The sequence below is a fragment of the Bos indicus genome, chromosome 19 (genome assembly GCF_029378745.1).
Source record: "Bos indicus isolate NIAB-ARS_2022 breed Sahiwal x Tharparkar chromosome 19, NIAB-ARS_B.indTharparkar_mat_pri_1.0, whole genome shotgun sequence".
Taxonomy (NCBI): domain Eukaryota; kingdom Metazoa; phylum Chordata; class Mammalia; order Artiodactyla; family Bovidae; genus Bos; species Bos indicus.
In genome coordinates, this window is record NC_091778.1 from 54,725,161 (window position 1) to 54,742,832 (window position 17,672).

The 17,672-nt window shown below is 54.2% G+C and overlaps 1 protein-coding gene across 1 annotated transcript in view; it reads left to right on the forward strand.

Moving 5' to 3' along the window:
* The first annotated feature begins 10,727 nt into the window (after positions 1-10,727).
* TIMP2 (TIMP metallopeptidase inhibitor 2) overlaps positions 10,728-17,672 on the forward strand; it is a 51,738-nt gene continuing 44,793 nt past the window's right edge. Inside the window, exon 1 of the mRNA XM_070773969.1 lies at positions 10,728-11,167. Coding sequence (XP_070630070.1) covers positions 11,038-11,167 — 130 coding nt within the window. The 5' untranslated portion in view covers positions 10,728-11,037. The remainder of the gene's footprint in view (positions 11,168-17,672) is intronic.

Genomic DNA, 17,672 nt, shown 5'->3' on the forward strand with positions numbered 1-17,672 from the left:
ACCCCTGTCTCCTGCATTGGCAGGCAGATTCTTTACTATTGAGCCACCAGGGAAGCCCATCTAGAGCAGCACTCCCCTTGGTCTGGATAACTGTGACCACCTCCGGTCTCTAGCCCAAGCCACCCAGACCTCGCTGGTGCCCTTGCTCCTCCACTGAGCCCCTGACATGCTTTGCCATCATCTCTGTCTTTATTTCTACTGAAGGGGGATCACGCTGTAGGAGGCAAGGGTCTACTTTTGTTCCATCCACACCCCCAGTACCTGAACGTGCCTGGCCCACAGCTGGGGCCCAACGCAAACTTGCTGAATGAATGAATGAGCTATAACCTAAAGAAGTCGGGAGTCTTGGGGAAGGCAGACATGAAGATGAGTAACCTGCAAAAGAAAATGCAAGGGGTCTGAGAAATCCAGGTAAATGGGCTGCGGAAGGGCAGTTTCCATCTCTACCCCTCCCTAGGGCAACCTGCTCTTGGCCCAACCCCAGCTGGGCACCTCCCTGGGATGGAAATCAATCACACGCCCCCTCTGGCTGGCTGGGCTGACTCCTGGGGCATGGTGAGGAAGCTCCGAGGCCGTGACCAGGCTCAGTGGGGAAGGAGTGCTGGAGAGCAATGTGTCTGGTGGGGGCCTGGAGTGGGTGGGTGGGGGGACTGGACAGGGGGTCTCCTGGCCAGCCAGGAGGCCACATCTGGGACATCCCTCTGCTTGCCCCGAGGAGTCAGATCACAATTCAGTTGGGGACCACTGAGGGGAACAGACCCAGGGCACCCTCCACGTCTGCAGGAAGCCCAGCATGCCTGGTGCTGGCTAAGACGCAGCCTCTGCACCCCTGGTGCCTTCTCTGTGGGCATCCAGGTGACCCGGCTCTGTGGTTGGTGACACCTGTCAGGAGAGGCTGAGCTGGAGGATGCAGGGGCCACTCAGCAGTGACTCGGCGTTGGCTGTGTTCCCAGGCCAGGGGACGCTGGGGCAGAACCGGGGCCGCGCGGGAGGAGGAGAGAAGCAGCGGGATTGAGGGGAGGGCTGCACAGGTGGTCGCACTTGTACCCGGGGTTGGCAGGCCCCGGGAGACGGGGTCCCGGCCACCTCTCGCCTGTGGGCCTGGGCTGCCGTCTCGTAGCTGAGAAGAGGGTGTGAGTGCCAAAAACCAGAGAGTCAACCAGCCAGACTCACAGCTCCACACACCAGCTGGAAATGGCGGTGGGATCCAATGAGTCACTTTCCAGGGCCTTTTTGCCGGCTCCACTTGCTGTCTTCTGATCTGTTTGTTGGTGACCAGAGCCACAAAGACCCTGATCTCTATCTTGTCAGATAATTCAGCTCAAGGTTGAAGGAGGGGCTGTAGGCATTCTGTCCCCTCGCCCTCACCCTGGACGCCATGGACAACCTCTGGGAGCTGGGACCTCATCCGTGTGCTCCGAAGCTGATCACAGAGGGAAGGAGGCGGGTTAGAATCTGAAGGTGATCAGAAACCGGACTGGGGATGCAAGGAGCTTGGTGATGCCGACCACCGGCTGGCCCCGCTGAGAACCTGAGGCACCCTCAGAGAAGAGAGACTTGAGGGGGCGAGAAGGCAAGGCAGGAACACAGAAAGAAAAATAGGATTGGGGAGAGGAAGGAGAGAGAGGAAATTCTTGGGCACAGTCCTAATCATAGCCTTGAAATGAAATTTACTGCTGCACTCAGCATGGGACGCCAGCCAGCGCCGCCAAACCAGCCCCCCTTCTGTTTGGATTAGTCGATGACATCATGGCCATGGGCCATCACTCCCAACACCAAAGGAAGAGCAGGATGGCGGGCGGGAAACCTGAGCCTCCTGCCTCTGGCTTCCAGGGAGGGGAACCTGAAACCAGGAAAACTCAACCGCAACCCTCCCCTGCTGAGCTGGGCAGCCAGTCCCCCAGCTGTCCCAACCCCCCCGCTCCTGGCCAGCCCCTGGTCCCCAGAACGCCAGCTGAGGCTGCTTCCGGGAGAAAGGCGGCGATGGAGGAGCACGGATCCCATCTCTGCTCGCTGGCCCTGCTCCCTAACCCGCCCATGAGAGGAAGCACATGACCGCATGCCCAGGGCCAGAAGGAAATGGCCCGGGCACCAGAAAATGCAGAGCAGCGCCCTGGAGAGAGAGAGCCACTGCTTAGCTCTCGTAGTCCTTTGCTTTCTGTGGAAAGGAAACCTAAAGGGGGCTCCGAGGGGAGCCCATTTTGGGGATACCTGGGAGGCAGACAAGTGGGGAGCCAGAGGAGAAGGGCAGAGCTCCAGGGTATGGACTCCTGGGGCACAGACTACGCAGGAGGAACAGCTGTTAGGGAAATTAAAATGGACCAGGTCTTGTTCAAGGCTTCAGAAGCAGGGGAGCAGGCCTCAGATTTGTTTCTGAGCTGCCTGGACTCTGCCTGGATTCCATACCTGTCTGCAAGCACAACAGGCCAGGCAATACTTTAGATAAGAAAGGAAGTGAATCTTGGAATATCTTAAGTCACCCTGGCCAGGTCCCCAGGTCTAAGAAGTGTTGTGACTCACAAAGTGAAACAGACAGCATGGTAAAAGTTAAAGCAGAGCTGCATTTTTTCCCCCAATGTGGATGTGCTGGGTCTTCGTTGCTGTGTAGACTTTCTCTAGTTGTGGCGAGTGAGGGCTACTCTCCAGTTGCACTGTGTGGGCTTATCATTGTGGTGGCTTCTCTTGTTGGGGAGCACAGGCTCAGTGGTTGTGGCCCATGGGCTTAGTCGCCCTGTGGCATTCCCAGACCAGGGATGGAACCCATGTCCCCTGTATTGGCAGGTGGATTCTTAACCACTGGACCACCAGGGAAGCCCAGAGCGGCTTTTTGCAGGCAAACTGATGATGATATCAGTTTGTGGCCTGGGATGATAAATAGGAGCCCTCAGAACTGCAATCTGAAATCCCACCTGTGGGGTGGACATAGCGCTGGGGGACCCTTTCCCAAATGGGACTCCAAACTGCTATTAACAAGGGACCTCCCATCGCTGTTCAAGTCTGGATATAGGCTGGCTCAGCTTGGTGATGCATATGCTATTACTCGTCTCTATTATTTCTATTTCTTTTCCTTTAATGACTGTATATTGAAATCAAGTCAAATAATCTTCTATAAAAATTTGAAAATTGTTTATTTGTGTGTAGTGAATGGTTTCTTTTTTTAACAAATCCTTTGAATCTAAAAGGATTTTGGCTTTACCCTGGTGGCTCAGATGGTAAAGCGTCTGCCTATAATGCAGGTAGACCCTGATTCAATCCCTGGGTCAGAAAGATCCCCTGGAGAAGGAAATGGCAGCCCACTCCAGTACTCTTGTCTGGAAAATCCCATGGACGTAGGATCCTGGCAGGCTACAGTCCATGGGGTTGCAAAGAGTCAGATAGGACTGAGCGACTTCACTTTCAGTTTCTTTTGAACTTTCTGCTAAACAGTGGCTCCCTGGCCCTCCCTCACTCCAAGAAGGAGAGACGTGTCCTTGCTTAGAGGACTGGAGACCCCTCTGTGTCACAGAGGCAAAACATGGCCAAACATGGAGAAGAGGCTGAAAAGGCTTCCTGGTCCAGGGGTGGAACCACAGCTGTGCCAGAACCGCCTTCCTGGAAGAAGTATTTATGGGCTGTCCATCTAGTCTGTCTGTCTGCATACTTCAGATGTGGCAGTGTCTTCAAGCCAATGACTTACTTCACCGGCTTCCTGTTCACCACCTCTTTTCTTCTGAATCACTCTAGACGATCAGAGCAGCACGGTTGGTGTGGGGACTGTCTGTGAAGACTGTGCACAGTGGCGAGCAGGGGCTAAGGTGCGTGGAAGGGCATGCCCGGGTCAAGGCTGCCTTTGCCCAGAGGAGGGCCTGCCTGAGAGGGGAGGGAGGGGGTGTTGACAGGTGCAGACGCAAGGAGTAAAGGAAAGAGGCCAGATGCCACCTTCTTAAAGATGCCTTATAGGATGGCATAAAGTATTAGCCAAGTGTTAGCCAAGGGTGCAGCCAAAAAAACCCCAATGGGAAGCATGAGTCAAGAGCAGTGCAGATGATGGAGCAGGGGCCCTGGGAGGCCAATGCCTGGAGGGCAGGTTTCGGTAGTGATGTACAGGAAGTGTAGAAAACTGTCCATATTTCTGCCCCCAGGGGTTGTCCATTTTAGGGTCAGACCATCATCTGAAAGGGCTTCTCTGGTGGCTCAGTGGTAAAGAACCCACCTGCCAATGCAGGAGACGTGGGTTCAATCCTTGAGTCAGGAAGATCCCCTGGAGAAGGGAATGGCAACCCACCCCAGTATTCTTGCCTTGGAGATCCCACGGACAGGGGAGCCTGGCAGGCTACAGTCCCTGGGTTGCAAAAGAGTCGGAGATGACTTAGTGACTCAAGAACAACAACATAATCTAAAAATTGCTCTCCCTACACGACGAGCAGGATCTGACCTCTATCCTGTCACCTAAGTTCCTACCACTCAGAGACATGCATCACACTTTTCGGTGAACACCTATTTATACATCTGTCTGCATCCCTGCATATGCATGCTGCTGCTGCTGCTAAGTCGCTTCAGTCATGTCCGACTCTGTGCGACCCCATAGATGGCAGCCCACAAGGCTCCCCACTCCCTGGGATTCTCCAGGCATATGCATACTTTTCCATAAATGAACTATCACACATTTGCTCCTGGACCCTTTTACTTTTTTTTTTTTCCGGCTGTGTGGCTTGTGGGATCTTAGCTCCCCAACTAGGAATTGACCCTGGGCCCTCAGCAGTGAGAGTGTGGATTAACTGTAGCGCCAGGAAATTCCCGTGGGCACTTTTTAAACAACAATCTTCTTACTATTTCTTGCCTTCCCTCTCTCCCTGGAGAACAGGTGTGGGCAGAGTGCCATCTCCTAGCCTGTTCTCTGGGTGATACGTGGGTACAGGGACCCCCTGCCCCCTCTGTATTACTATCTGCTCTACAGAAATGGAACCTTGTCGTTTATATCTTTGCAGTTGGTCTCAAGACCTATGGTTTTCAATCAGTTTCCCTAGTTGGACAGGGAATCCTGGAGTGCTGCAGTTCATGGGGTCACAAAGAATTGGACATGACTTAGTAACCAAGATCCCCTGGAGAAAGGAAAGGCTACCTACTCCAGTATTCTGGCCTGGAGAATTCCATGGACTGTACAGTCCATAGGGGTCATGAAGAGTCGGACACAACTGAGTGACTTTCACTTTACTTGGTGACTAAACACACGAGGGGTTCTGCTGCCCCTAGGATGTTGGGCAATGTCTGAGGACAGTTTGGTTGGGGGTGGGAGATGCTATCACATCTCAAGGGGAAGACCAGGGATACTGCTCAATACTCCACCTGGCACAGGGACAACTCCCCCAGAGAAAGGTCTGGCCCCAAGGTCAACATTGCCAAGGCTGAGAAGCTGGCCTGGGCTGAAGAGGATTAATAATGAAATTAATGAAATCAAAATCAAAATGGCCTTGAGAGTGTTCCTGCCTGATCACAGAGCTGCTTACGCAGACTGTGCGGTGACGTGCAGCCTGTCTTCACGCCGCACACAGCCCAGTCATCCTTAGTCACCTTCTTGTCACCTTTGGGATGTCCTATGATAAACAGCCCCACCACGGAACGGAATGTCAGGGGCTGAAGTCTGAGCTGGGTGGTACCACCCACCTACTGTGGCCATGAATCTGATGCCTGGATTTGACTGGGGTGGTGGCATGACCCCAATGCCAGCTGCCCATCCGTCTCCAGGGGCCGCATATCACAAACAGCTGGGCACATGGACACATCTCCCACCCTTGCAAGCCACCCAACCCTGCTGACCCCATACCTTCCCAAGTGACGCCCACAGCCCATGGGGCCAATGTTAACTCTGTATACCGGAGTGCGTCTGGCTCTTCAGAACCTGCTGGAAGGAGTGTGGGGGCTTCATCTGTCTCTAGGGAGAGAGCACTTCAAGCTCAGAAGGAAATGGATCGTCTCCAAACTGGGAGAGTGGCTCTACCAGAAGAGGCCCCGCTGATGCCCGTCTCCGTGCTGGGGGGACAGAACCTGGTTCAGCAGCGCCTCCTGCCTAGGGCCGTGAGGTCATTCTGACTCTGCTTACCTGCCAGGAGCCAGAAGGAGGCGGTGCTGGCACTTCCTCCTGGCCCTGGACGACGCTCACTCTGCCAAGCCCAGCCCAGGACATGCTTGCTGAGCGTGTTCCCATGTGGATGGGACCACCCAATAGTTCCGCTGGGTTCTGCCTTGAGACAGTCTCTTTAGGAAGGAGGCAGGGGCAAAGTGGGCGTTCCTGGTGGGAAATAGGGACCATAGGAGTGTGATCTGAGGGTCCTAGAAGCCCCTCCATCCCCAACTAGTCTGGTAGGTGCTGCCCCCTCCTGTCTGTCCTGAGTCCTGCCAGGAGCCACAGACTCAGGCCAAGGTCCGGCAGGCTGTGGTCAGCATGCATATGGGGGCCAGACTGGGGTCTCCGGTGTGATCGGGGTCTCCTGTTAAGGCTCCCCTGTTAGCCTGCCCCCTAGGATCAGGGTTGCAGAGGCTGGTTAGGAGAGAAGCCCACAAAGGGAGCTGTCAGCCCCAGGGTCCTCCTTCTTCCTGAGGCTGGGATGTGTCCTGACCCTGACCTGCCTCCTTGTGGCAGTGGTCAGAGTTGAGCCCTCTACCTGCACTGCCCCAGCGGCTACCTGAACTCACCCCCAGCAGCTGAGCCCTCTTGTCAGCAGAAAAGAGAGTGTATGAAAGGGCCACTGTTAAGTAATCTACTTCTTATGAGTATCTCTGGTAGATTTCTCATCAAAGGGCTCAGTTCCCATGGTCTGAAGATGGGAAGATTCTAGCTGGGAGCACAGGCAGAGGATAACGAGGAAGAATGGAGAGGTCAGGGCGGTGAGGCAGGGTGCCCAGCAGCCAAGGCCACATGGACACCATGAAAAGGCTGGGCAGGTCAGGGTGTGGAGAGCTTTCAGGGGCCATTCTGAGTGCCAAAAAATTGATGCTTTTGAACTGTGGTGTTGGAAAAGACTCTTGGGAGTCCCTTGGACTGCAAGGAGATCCAACCAGTCCATCCTAAAGGAGATCAGTCCTGGGTGTTCATTGGAGGGACTGATGATGAAGCTGAAATGCCAATACGTTGGCCACCTGATGCGGAGAGCTAACTCATTTGAAAAGACCCTGATGCTGGGAAAGATTGAGGGCAGGAAGAGAAGGGGACGACAGAGGATGAGACAGTTTGACGGCATCACCAACTTAATGGACATGAGTTTCAGTAAGCTCCAGGGGTTGGTGAAGGACAGGGTGTTGCAGTCCATGGGGTTGCAAAGAGTCGGACACGACTGAGCAACAAGTGGATTTCTGGGCATGCCTGACCATGCCCAGAAGGCTCTAAAATCTGGTGCAAGTGGTAGCTGACAGGAGGCACTGAACATTAAATGATTTATTGACTATCCCAAAGCCTTTGACTGTGTGGATCACAATAAACTGTGGAAAATTCTGAAAGAGATGGAAATACCAGACCACCTGACCTGCCTCTTGAGAAACCTGTGTACAGGTCAGGAAGCAAGTTAGAACTGGACATGGAACAACAGAATGGTTCCAAATAGGAAAAGGAGTACGTCAAGGCTGTATATTGTCACCCTGCTTATTTAACTTATATGCAGAGTACATCATGGGAAACGCTGGGCTGGAGGAACACAAGCTGGAATCAAGATTGCCAGGAGAAATATCAATAACCTCAGATATGCAGATGACACCACCCTTATGGCAGAAAGTGAAGAAGAACTAAAGAGCCTCTTGATGAAAGTGAAAGAGGAGAGTGAAAAAGTTGGCTTAAAGCTCAATATTCAGAAAACGAAGATCATGGCATCCGGTCCCATCACTTCATGGCAAATAGATGGGGAAACAGTGGAAACCGTGTCTGACTTTATTTTTCTGGGCTCCAAAATCACTGCAGATGGTGATTGCAGCCATGAAATTAAAAGATGCTTGCCCCTTGGAAGGAAAGTTATGATCAACCTAGACAGCACATTAAAAAGCAGAGATATTACTTTGTTAACAAAGGTCCGTCTAGTCAATAAAACAGAAATAGATGGTTTTCTGGAACTCTCTTGCTTTTTCGATGATCCAGCAGATGTTGGCAATTTGATCTCTGGTTCCTCTACCTTTTCTAAAACCAGCTTGAAGATCTGGAAGCTCATGGTTCACATATTAGGAAGGGGCTTTTATCCCCATGTTGTAGATGGGGAGGCAGAGCCTTGACAGGGCCACTGAGGCAGCTGGGCTGCTGCATCTCTGAGCCACAAGGTGGACCCTTTGCCCCCACTCCTGCCCATCCCACCACAGAAAGCATCCTTTCAGAGGGGATTGCTTTGCTCCTCTGCTGTAGAAGCTCTGACCTCAGAAGAAGATGAGATCCCCTCCCAGACCCTCAAAAGTCTCCTCCGTGGCTCCTCTCCCTTCATTTCTTTCCTCCTCCACCAGCTCAGGAGTCTCACTGGTCCAGGGATCGTTGTCTGTCCGTGGAGGCCTGACTGTCCCACTCTTTGAACAGTGTCTGCTGTCGATGTTTAAGAAAGCACTCCTGATGGAAGGAAGGCCAGCCCAGGCACCTCCTTTCCTGCCTTGTGCCCAGCGTGGACCCTAATCCCCTCCTGTACCACCATCAACCTACCTGTAATGTACTTCTCATCCTCTGTGTACTTGATCATCTATGTGTCTACCTTGCCTAAAAGGCTGAAAGCCCCTAGGTTATCTATTTCTTTCATAAACTGACAAATGGATTTTAGCTTCTGTAAAGTTCAACAGCACTTTGTTCTACCTGCAATAACAAAGAAAGAAGAGGCCACAGACCGCCAACTTGTCATAATTTTCTGCATTAACTGTACTCACTAAGTTAGCATCAAACATCATTTCACAAATGATACTTTATTTTACAGAAACAGAAGGTGAAGCACTGACTTTGGAATTGTCCGGATTCTAAGGTATTAATAACTGCTCTACCAGTTTAACTTTTCTCTAAGTTGTCTGTTTCCAAGTGATCCGGGGTGGCCACGGCTGCAATGGCTTGAAGCGGGGCTTGGGTTCCCAGCCAGAGATTGGCGCCAAGTCGCAGCAGTGAAAGTACCAAGTTCTAGCCACTAGACCAGTGGTCATTGACAAGGCTCTGGCGCTTCAGCTTTGCAGAAGAGAATCCCCACAAAGTCAGAAAGTAGTGACTCAAAGGATTTATCATAAGGAAAAAGAGTACAGTATGTGCGGATAGAGACACGGGCAGACTCAGAGGGAAAGTCCCTGAGTTGCACCTTGTGGCAATTTAAATCACTTAAATGGGGCGTTTCTTTCTGGTTTCCTTTGGCCGATCATTTTGATTTGTCTGCTTCACAGTCTACATTTGGTGTGTCTCAGAATCCTTCTATATGGGCGCATGCATCTCTTAGCCAAGATGGATTCTACCAGGAAAACCTATGGGTAGCCTGGCATTAGGTTAGCATCACTCCGCTTTGACCTCCAACAAACCTTTCTGTGCCTATGTGGTTGGGAGATCTCCTGACCTCCAGAATGAGAATGACACAGCAGAGCCCAGCCTCCTCTCTTAATTATCCTGCTGTTCTCCTCTTGGTTTTCAGTCCGCAGGGAACAAATCTCCAATCAATTTACTCTGGGGGTGCCCATCTACTGGCTCAAAAGCATGCATAAACAGAAGGCAGCCATTTTTAAAATTTCTTTCAGTATTTTCCCGTTTCATATCTTAAGTCAGCATCACATAGTGGAGTGGACAATGATTGTTTGTGTCATTTTCTCAGTTTACAACTCCTGGGCTAGATGACAAGAATGAGGCCCTACGTGTAACAGTGCCCACCACAGAGGAGGCTCGAGACAGACAGAGATCCCCGGGGGTCACATTTTCCATGCCATCCACACCTCTAAGACCCTCTGCCTTTCCTGGAACACAGAACTGTTTTGGATAAAGTATTTCAGCTTCCACATTTGTGGGCTAAGGGAGGAGAGCCCAGAAAACACCTTCATCCAACCTTCTTTTCTTCTGGGCCAGCTCCTCACTCTTGCCGGCTGGTCAAAATGACGGCCAGTTTATATGAAATCCTGTGTTGTTCATAGTACCCACATCCCCCCGCCCCGCAAAACTCCCCCCCACCCCCGCGCCCCCTGACTCTACTGGCCAAGCGCACTTAAAATTCTAAGGCCTCTAATTGAAAAAGGTGTTCTCAGTAAGTTTCAGGAGTCCACCCAGCCACAGGGGGAAGGGAGAGGGGCGGCAGAGAACGATCCGATCCGTGCTCCAAAGTGGCACATCCTTTTCCTCAATCCCTGGCCAGAATCGCAGGGATCCCAGGGGTGGAAGGGAATCAGGCAGTGTACACCTCCCGCGCCAAGCTGGAGGGGAAGGGGTGATGGGTGGGTCGCCTGGTGCCCTGGAGAGGTGGACTGCGAGTCCCGAGTGCTGAGTCAGGGTCCACTGGGCGCTGTCTGCCTGCAGTGTCCTCCCTCCCCCAACCTCTGGCGATCTGGGAGGCTGCAGGGGTGCGGCCCCGAGCGGTGGGAAGCCAGGTGCGCAGCTGGGAGCCCGGGCCGTGCCAGGCTGGGCACAACAAAAGCCGGACTTGGGGGAGGGCCGGGAGGCGCGGGAGGCGCGCTGGGAGGGAGGCGGCCGAGAGCTCCCGGAGCCGGCATTGGCCGCCCGCCACCGGGGGGCGGAGCCAAACCGCCTCTGAGCGCAATAAAAGGCCGGCTCGGCCCGCACCCGCAGCGCACACATCCATAGAAGGCAGTGGAGCACTCGGGACCAGGTCCGCGGCGCGCGCACTCGCTCGCTCGCCGCCCCCCAGCCAGCTCTCGCTTCCGCGACGCCAGCCGCGCCCCGCGCCCTCCTCGCTGCACCCCGCGACCTAGAGCCAAGAAAGTTTGTGTGGCGAGTGAGGGCCGGAGAGGAGAGCCCGCCCGCGGAGTGCCGTCCAGACCAGCGCGGCCCCGGCGCGAGAGGGGAGCGCCCCGAGCCCAGGCGGCGGCGGCTAGCCCGAGTCCGCGACCCCCGCCCCTCCGCCCGCCATGGGCGCCGCGGCCCGCAGCCTGCCGCTCGCGTTCTGCCTCCTGCTGCTGGGGACGCTGCTCCCCCGGGCCGACGCCTGCAGCTGCTCCCCGGTGCACCCGCAACAGGCGTTTTGCAATGCAGACATAGGTAAGGACGGCGACCCCGCCCCGGCCGGGCGCCCACCGCCCCCGCGGGGCGCGCGGGACCTCGAGATTTCGCCAGCGCCCCGCCCGCCCGCATCCTGCAGAGGGACCCAGCGCCCGCCTCCCGGGGGCCTTGGTGCTTTCTAGAATCCTGCAAGTTGACACCAAAATCGTACTTTCTTTTTCCCCATTCCCTCTCTCCCTTTCTTTTCCTCTCTGCCGAGATGCTTCTCAACCTCAAAATTCCACCGAAATTCCGCTGCATTTCCAGCCCCAGAAAGGGAGCCAGGGAACGGATTGGGTTTTGGCAGGCGGAGGGCCCCGGGATGCCAGCGAGGGGGGGCGGGGAGAGTGGGGGCCACAGCGCGGGGGTAGGGGCCCTCTTGACCTCGGTGGGTTGAAGGACGGGGGACCCCAGGAAGAAACTTTCACAGGTGAGATGGGACTTGGGCTCCTTTGGGCTTGGAGCTGGGTGGGGAAGAGCTACTCCGCCTGGGCCTCTGCCAGCAACCCCATGTGGGGTTCACCAGATCCGGCTGGGGCTGGATGGAAGCGTCCCTCCCTTGGGCAGGTTCCCCACGGGCTCAGTGGGGCAGCCGGAAAGATGGGCCCAGCCCCAGGGCCGGCTCCTTCCCTGCTCTGCCCAGGAGGCACACCTCTGCAGGGACAGGCAGGATGGTCCTTGAGTGGGGACGGCTTTTTCTGGACATCCACACAAGCTTTGGTGACTGGAGATGGCAGGTAGGGTTGTCTGGCTGCCCAGAGTCCTCAGCACATATCCTTTCCCCTCCAGATTCCTTGTCCCCCAAATACGAGAGCTGGCAAGGGAAAGAGAGCCCAGTTATTCTGAGCCACATAGGGGCAGGAGGCAGAGTGGGGAGAGAGAGCACCGCAGAATGGGGAAAACCAGCTGACCTTGGAGGTTTCCATCTAGTTCTGTCACTTGCGGGCCTCCACTGCCCTGGTTTTCCTGGGACAGGTTTCACCAAGACGACAGATGTACAGCAGGTGGGTCTCTGTGGCTCCCTCTCACTTCCACACAGGTTTATTTTCTGCTTCTAAGTCTCAGCCAGCCCCGCAGCCTGTTGCCAGGGGTGGGGAGGCTGGGCTGCCCTCACCTGTGCAGGCTCAAAGTCGGGGTCTCTGGGTTTCTCCCCTTGTCAGCCATAGTGCTCTGATCTCCCCACGACTCCTGGCCACACCCCAAGTGGCCCTTGGAGCTGCCACCACCACCTGCTCCAGGAAGTCTTAAGGTGATCCTACCTGTGCGAGTCACATAGCTCAGGCCAGCCTGCACTTGGGGCCCGGCATGTGCTCCCAGAGTGGTTCCCTACAGCACCCCAACTGCGGGAAGCTCACCAATTTGGCTTCACTGCTCAGGAAGATTGGCATGGGGAGGAGAGGCTTGTGCCAGTGTGGGAGCCAGGATTGGCCCTCCAAGGGGTGTCCCCTGGGAGTCCAGACCTGTCCAGGCCCCTTGCAGAAAGAGAAGCTGTGTTTCTGGGACAGGATCAGGCCCAGGCCTGGAAGGAATCCATGAATTAGAAGATTCTAGGAGCAGGAAGGGGTTGGGCTTGGGACCACCTCACACTCCTCAGCTGCACAGAGAGGATGTCCAGCCAGCCACTCCCCTCCTTGCCCAGCATCAGCTGAGGCAGCGCTGGGGCTGTTTTCTGCTTTAGATTTGGATCAAGGGCAGCACAGGTCCTTCAGGGTCCAGGAGTGTCCATATGCCTCAAGGCTCATTCTTGCTTTGTAGGTTGCCCTCTCTTCCACCTGCATCTCCGGGCATTTGTGTCTCAATCATTGCATCAGAGTCATCATAGAGCCAAAACTTTTCACCTCAGCCCAGCCCAGAGGTTCCACAGGGCGTTCTGATGCCAGGGTCCTGCTGCAGAGCCCAGTGTTTTTGGTCCCCATGGTTACTGTAACAAGTGACCATAAACGGGGGGCTTAAGACAGCATAAACTGATCTCTCACAGCTTAGGGGCGTCACGTCCAAAATGAAGCTGTTGGCCCTGCAGGTTCCTTCTGAAAGCCCGGAGAGAAAATCTGTGCCAGGCCCCTCTCCTGGTAGCTCCAAGCAGTCTTTGATGTCCCTTGGTTTGTAGACACATCACTCCCATCTCTGCTCTGTCTTCAGGTGGCCGCCTTCTCTGTGTGTGTGTGTTCTCTCCTCTTACTAGGATACCAGTCACTGGATTCAGGGCCCACCCTAGTCCACTGACCTCATCTTCGTTTGATCACATCTGCGAAGACTCTTATTTCCAAATAAGGTCACATTCACAGCTTCTGGGTGGACGCGAATTTGGGGGGAATGCTGCCCAGTCTTGTTGCTCGGGCAGCCCTTCTGTGCTCACTCAACTGGGGACATGTCGCAGAGACAGCCCAGGGTGTCAGACCTGGGTGGCTGTGGAGGAAATCTTGTCTTTCCACCTCCACTTTACATGGTACAAGTTCATGACTTCCTTGATGATGATTTCCTACTCTGACTGACAGCAGAATTGCCTGGGGTCTGGAGCTCTTTGCAGACACAAAATCTGGCTCAGACCTTGGCTTTTGTAGTTGTCAAGCTCTACAGGTGACTGCCACCAGGGAAGTGGGTCAGGGGTCCGGGAAGGGTGATGGCCTGTTGCACACTGGGGTTACCTAAAGACTGGTCTTCAATGCAGCGTCCCAGCTCCTTTCATTGTTGGCTGGATGCAGGCTTAATAAATGGCTTGGGGTCAGCAAGAGGCAGTTGGCTTAAGCAACAGTCATGTTTCTGTCTGCCTGTGTAGAGATTACTGGGGGAAGGGTGGGGGATGGCATCTCCTTAGCTCTTGCAGCCTGTGGGATTGGAACTGGGGTTAGCACAGTTTGTTATGAGGTTGTGCAATTGAGGTGGAAGGGGTGGGAAGGGGTGACCGGGGCTCCTCCTGGGAGGCCCTGCTCCCTGACCTTTCCAGGAAAGTGGGAATGAGCCAGAAGCCTTTTGGGTCTCAGAGCCCTGCTCCAAAGTGCTGCTGGCCTGGCCCTATCTCATCTAATGGATGAGTCCTTCGCCATCTCCTGCAGGCCTGCATGGCTCCAGGAATCTGGCTGGAAACCAGCATTGGGCTTGTTCTTTGGGCAGTGCCACTGTGAAGGAGCATGGAGTTCCTTAAGCCAGCTGAGTGACTTGGCAGACCTGGGCTGCTCCGGCTGGTTTCTGGAGTCACAGGTAAATCCAGGAGCTCCCTGGACCCAGAGGGTAAAATCTCCACCAGTCCCCACCCACCCTGGCCCGGGTAGTGGTGCCCAGGGCCACTGTCTTCCAGAAGAGCGCCTCCAGTCCATCTTTCTCAGAACACTCCCATCTCCAGTCACTGCTATCTGCAGACCCTCCAATGGTCTCTAGCACCAAGTGGGGCAGGGCCTGCAGCCAAGACCACATGCTGGTTGCCAGGGCAAATGGGCTGGCCTGGGGCACACGCCGATGGGTTCCAGGTAGTGGGCTCTCGGGGAAATACACAGCAGGCACTCAGAAAGGGCAGTGCCCTCTCCAGACACGTGCTGGGGGAAAGCAAGGCAGAACTTCCTGTGAGCAGAGTGAGACCTTGAGTGCAGTGGGGGTGTGGGTGGGTGCTCTTTAAAGACACTGTTGGCAAGTCCGTTTGCAAAGTGTACAATCAGCTGTGTTTTATAATCCCAGTTTGCCTATCGGGCTTGCTCGTGTTTCAACAAGCAGTTACAGAGTGACCCGCTCCACCCCAGAGGATGGCAGGGAGATGCAAGGCATTTTCCCTGCCCTCGGGAGGGAATGCCAGGACTCCGGCTCCAGGCAGGGTGGAAGTGGGTGTAAGACTGTGTGGATCAAGGGGCACTGAAGCCTTGTAGACACCCCCTACCCCAACCGACTGCCAGGGGATGGTTTAAAGTAAACCCGACTCCATGTGCTTCGGGCAAATAATGAACAGAGTAACTGGGTCACAAGATGAAAAGCATTTGGGGTTCTGAAGAGAGATTCCAAGTTCTGATGGGAGGAGGAGGAGGGTACCGGGGCAGGGGTGGGGCACTTGAGTTCCTGGTCCTGGACAGTGTCCTTGGACGGATGTATTCTCCAGGGGGTTGACTAGAACCTGGGTTGGGAAGTGGGAAGAGATGTGTGCAGGGCTTAGAGGCGGTGCTGTGGGTGTGGCACGTGGCTGGGAGGGCGCTCTCCTACCGTACATATTCTTCCCTCTCTGATCTGAGGGCATGGTGCCAGCTTGCAGCTTGGGGACTGCCGTGTCCTCTGCAATCAGTGGTCTTGGATGCTAGTCCTTGAGCTGCAGATGGGCTGGGATCCCTCTATTCCTCTTTGCCATCTCTGTTGAGTTGCCATATGTGCGGGTGTAGATGAGTCCCAGGCTTGGATGGGGGCATGCAGCCCTCCTCATCCTGATGCAGAGCCAGTGATCAATGCCCAAGGGGCTGTGGGAGCAGATGAAGCTCTTGGCTCCCAAAGCAGCTAAGAGATACACTTGGAGGACCCCAGGCAGTCTAGACGATAGGCAAAAAAAAAAAAAGGCAGAAAAAATAAAAAGCGTGTATATTAACTGAACCACTTTGCTATACACCTGAAACCATCACAGCATTGTTAATCAACCATACACCAATGTAAAATAAAAAGTTTAAAAAATAAAAAACAAGTACTAAGGATGTAATGTACAACGTGATGCCTGTAGTTAAGACGGCTGGCTGATAGATAAGAAAGTTGTTACGAGGGCAAATCCTAAGAGTTCTCATCACAGGAAAAAAAATTGGTTTTCTTTTATTGTGTATTTATATGAGATGATGGGTGTTAATTTCATGATATATGTAAGTCAAATGATTATGAATGCTGTACACCTTAAATTTATACAGTGCTATATGTCAGTTATATCTCAATAAAGCAAAAAAAATACACGAAAGGAGATAAAGAGAAGGCAGACCGGGGATAGGAGTGTAAATGCCACTGATTCTTCTCCCCTGTCCTGAACATGCCTCCACCCTGCGTATATGCACACACACACCCGGAGCCAAGATCAAATGGTCTTGTGGCTAGGACGGACTTTCTGAAAAGAGAAGGGCAGACTTAGGAAGCCAAGGTTGGAAGCATAAAGAACCCTAAATTGGAGGATGGAGCTAGGGGAACATGGACTAGGCATGCTGCTGCTAAGTCGCTTCAGTCGTGTCCGACTCTGGCGACCCCATGGACGGCCTCCCACCAGGCTCCCCCATCCCTGGGATTCTCCAGGCAAGAACACGAGTGGGTTGCCATTTCCTTCTCCAGTGCATGAAAGTGAAAAGTGAAAGTGAAGTCGCTCAGTCGTGTCCAACTCTTAGCAACCTCATGGACTGCAGCCTACCAGGCTCCTCCGTCCATGGGATCTTCAGGCAAGCATACTGGAGTGGGGTGCCATTGCCTTCTCCGTGGACTAGGCATGGTTAAGTGCCATTTCATGGTGTCAAAGTAAACAGACAGGCTACTTGGGAAAGGTGAGAGTCTGGGTACATAGCAGGCTCTTGGGCAGCAGAGCCCAAGAGGACGAATGAGACTAGACATCTGGTTTATCACGTGGAGTTTGCATTCCATCTCAAAGGACCCGAGGAGAGGCATTGATGTTGTGCACCTGTGGCGACAGTGGGCATCGCTCAGGGAGTTTGCCAAAAGGCAGATGTCTGAATTAGCGTCCCATACTGGGGCTTTCCAGGTGGCTCAGTGGTAAAGAATCCGCCTGCCGATGCTGGAGACACGGGTTCCATCCCTGGGTCAGGTAGATCCCTTAGAGAAGGAAATGGCAACTCACTCCAGTATTCTTGCCTGGAAAGTTCCATAGACAGAGGACCCTGGCAGGCTACAGTCCATTGTAAAAGAATCAGACACGACTGAGTGCACACACAGACACACATGGGACCCTGGGGACCCGGGGCTTGGGCATTGGTATCTCACAGGGGATTCTGATGCCCGCCAAAGTTTGCACAGAGCATTCGTCTCCAAAGTGGGAACCAAGGCAACTTGGATTTGAGAAGAGAACCTCACAGATACTTGGTGTGCGGACTGACAGCGGCACTTGTGCCTAGTTTTAAAACGAGCGGGTAGATTTTGAGAGTGATTGGCTAGGTTTCTGTCTGGCTGCTACAGGGTCCGTAGACCATGAGACCACAGGGTGTCAGGGTGCAGGAGGGGCATGCCAGATGCCCTGGGATGCTGGGAGGAAAGGCAGTCAAGGGAAGTGAGGCTGGGGAGGACTTCCAGCTTGAGAGATGGTCAGGGGCACCAGCATCTCAGAAAGGGCAGGAATGAAGCTGGCTTCCCCCAGCCCGGGGCCCACAGTCCCGGGCCCCCGAGGCCTGGTCTGCCTGGAATCCTGGAGCCTTCGGTGCCACCATCACTGCATGGATGTGCAGCTCCAGTGGAAAAGTGATAGAGACCCAGGGGAATACCATTTTGTAGCTGATAAAGTTGGGGTCAGCTGTGTGCAGTTAGCCTCCTGGGTTAAGCTTCTGGAGACCCCAGCAGGGTG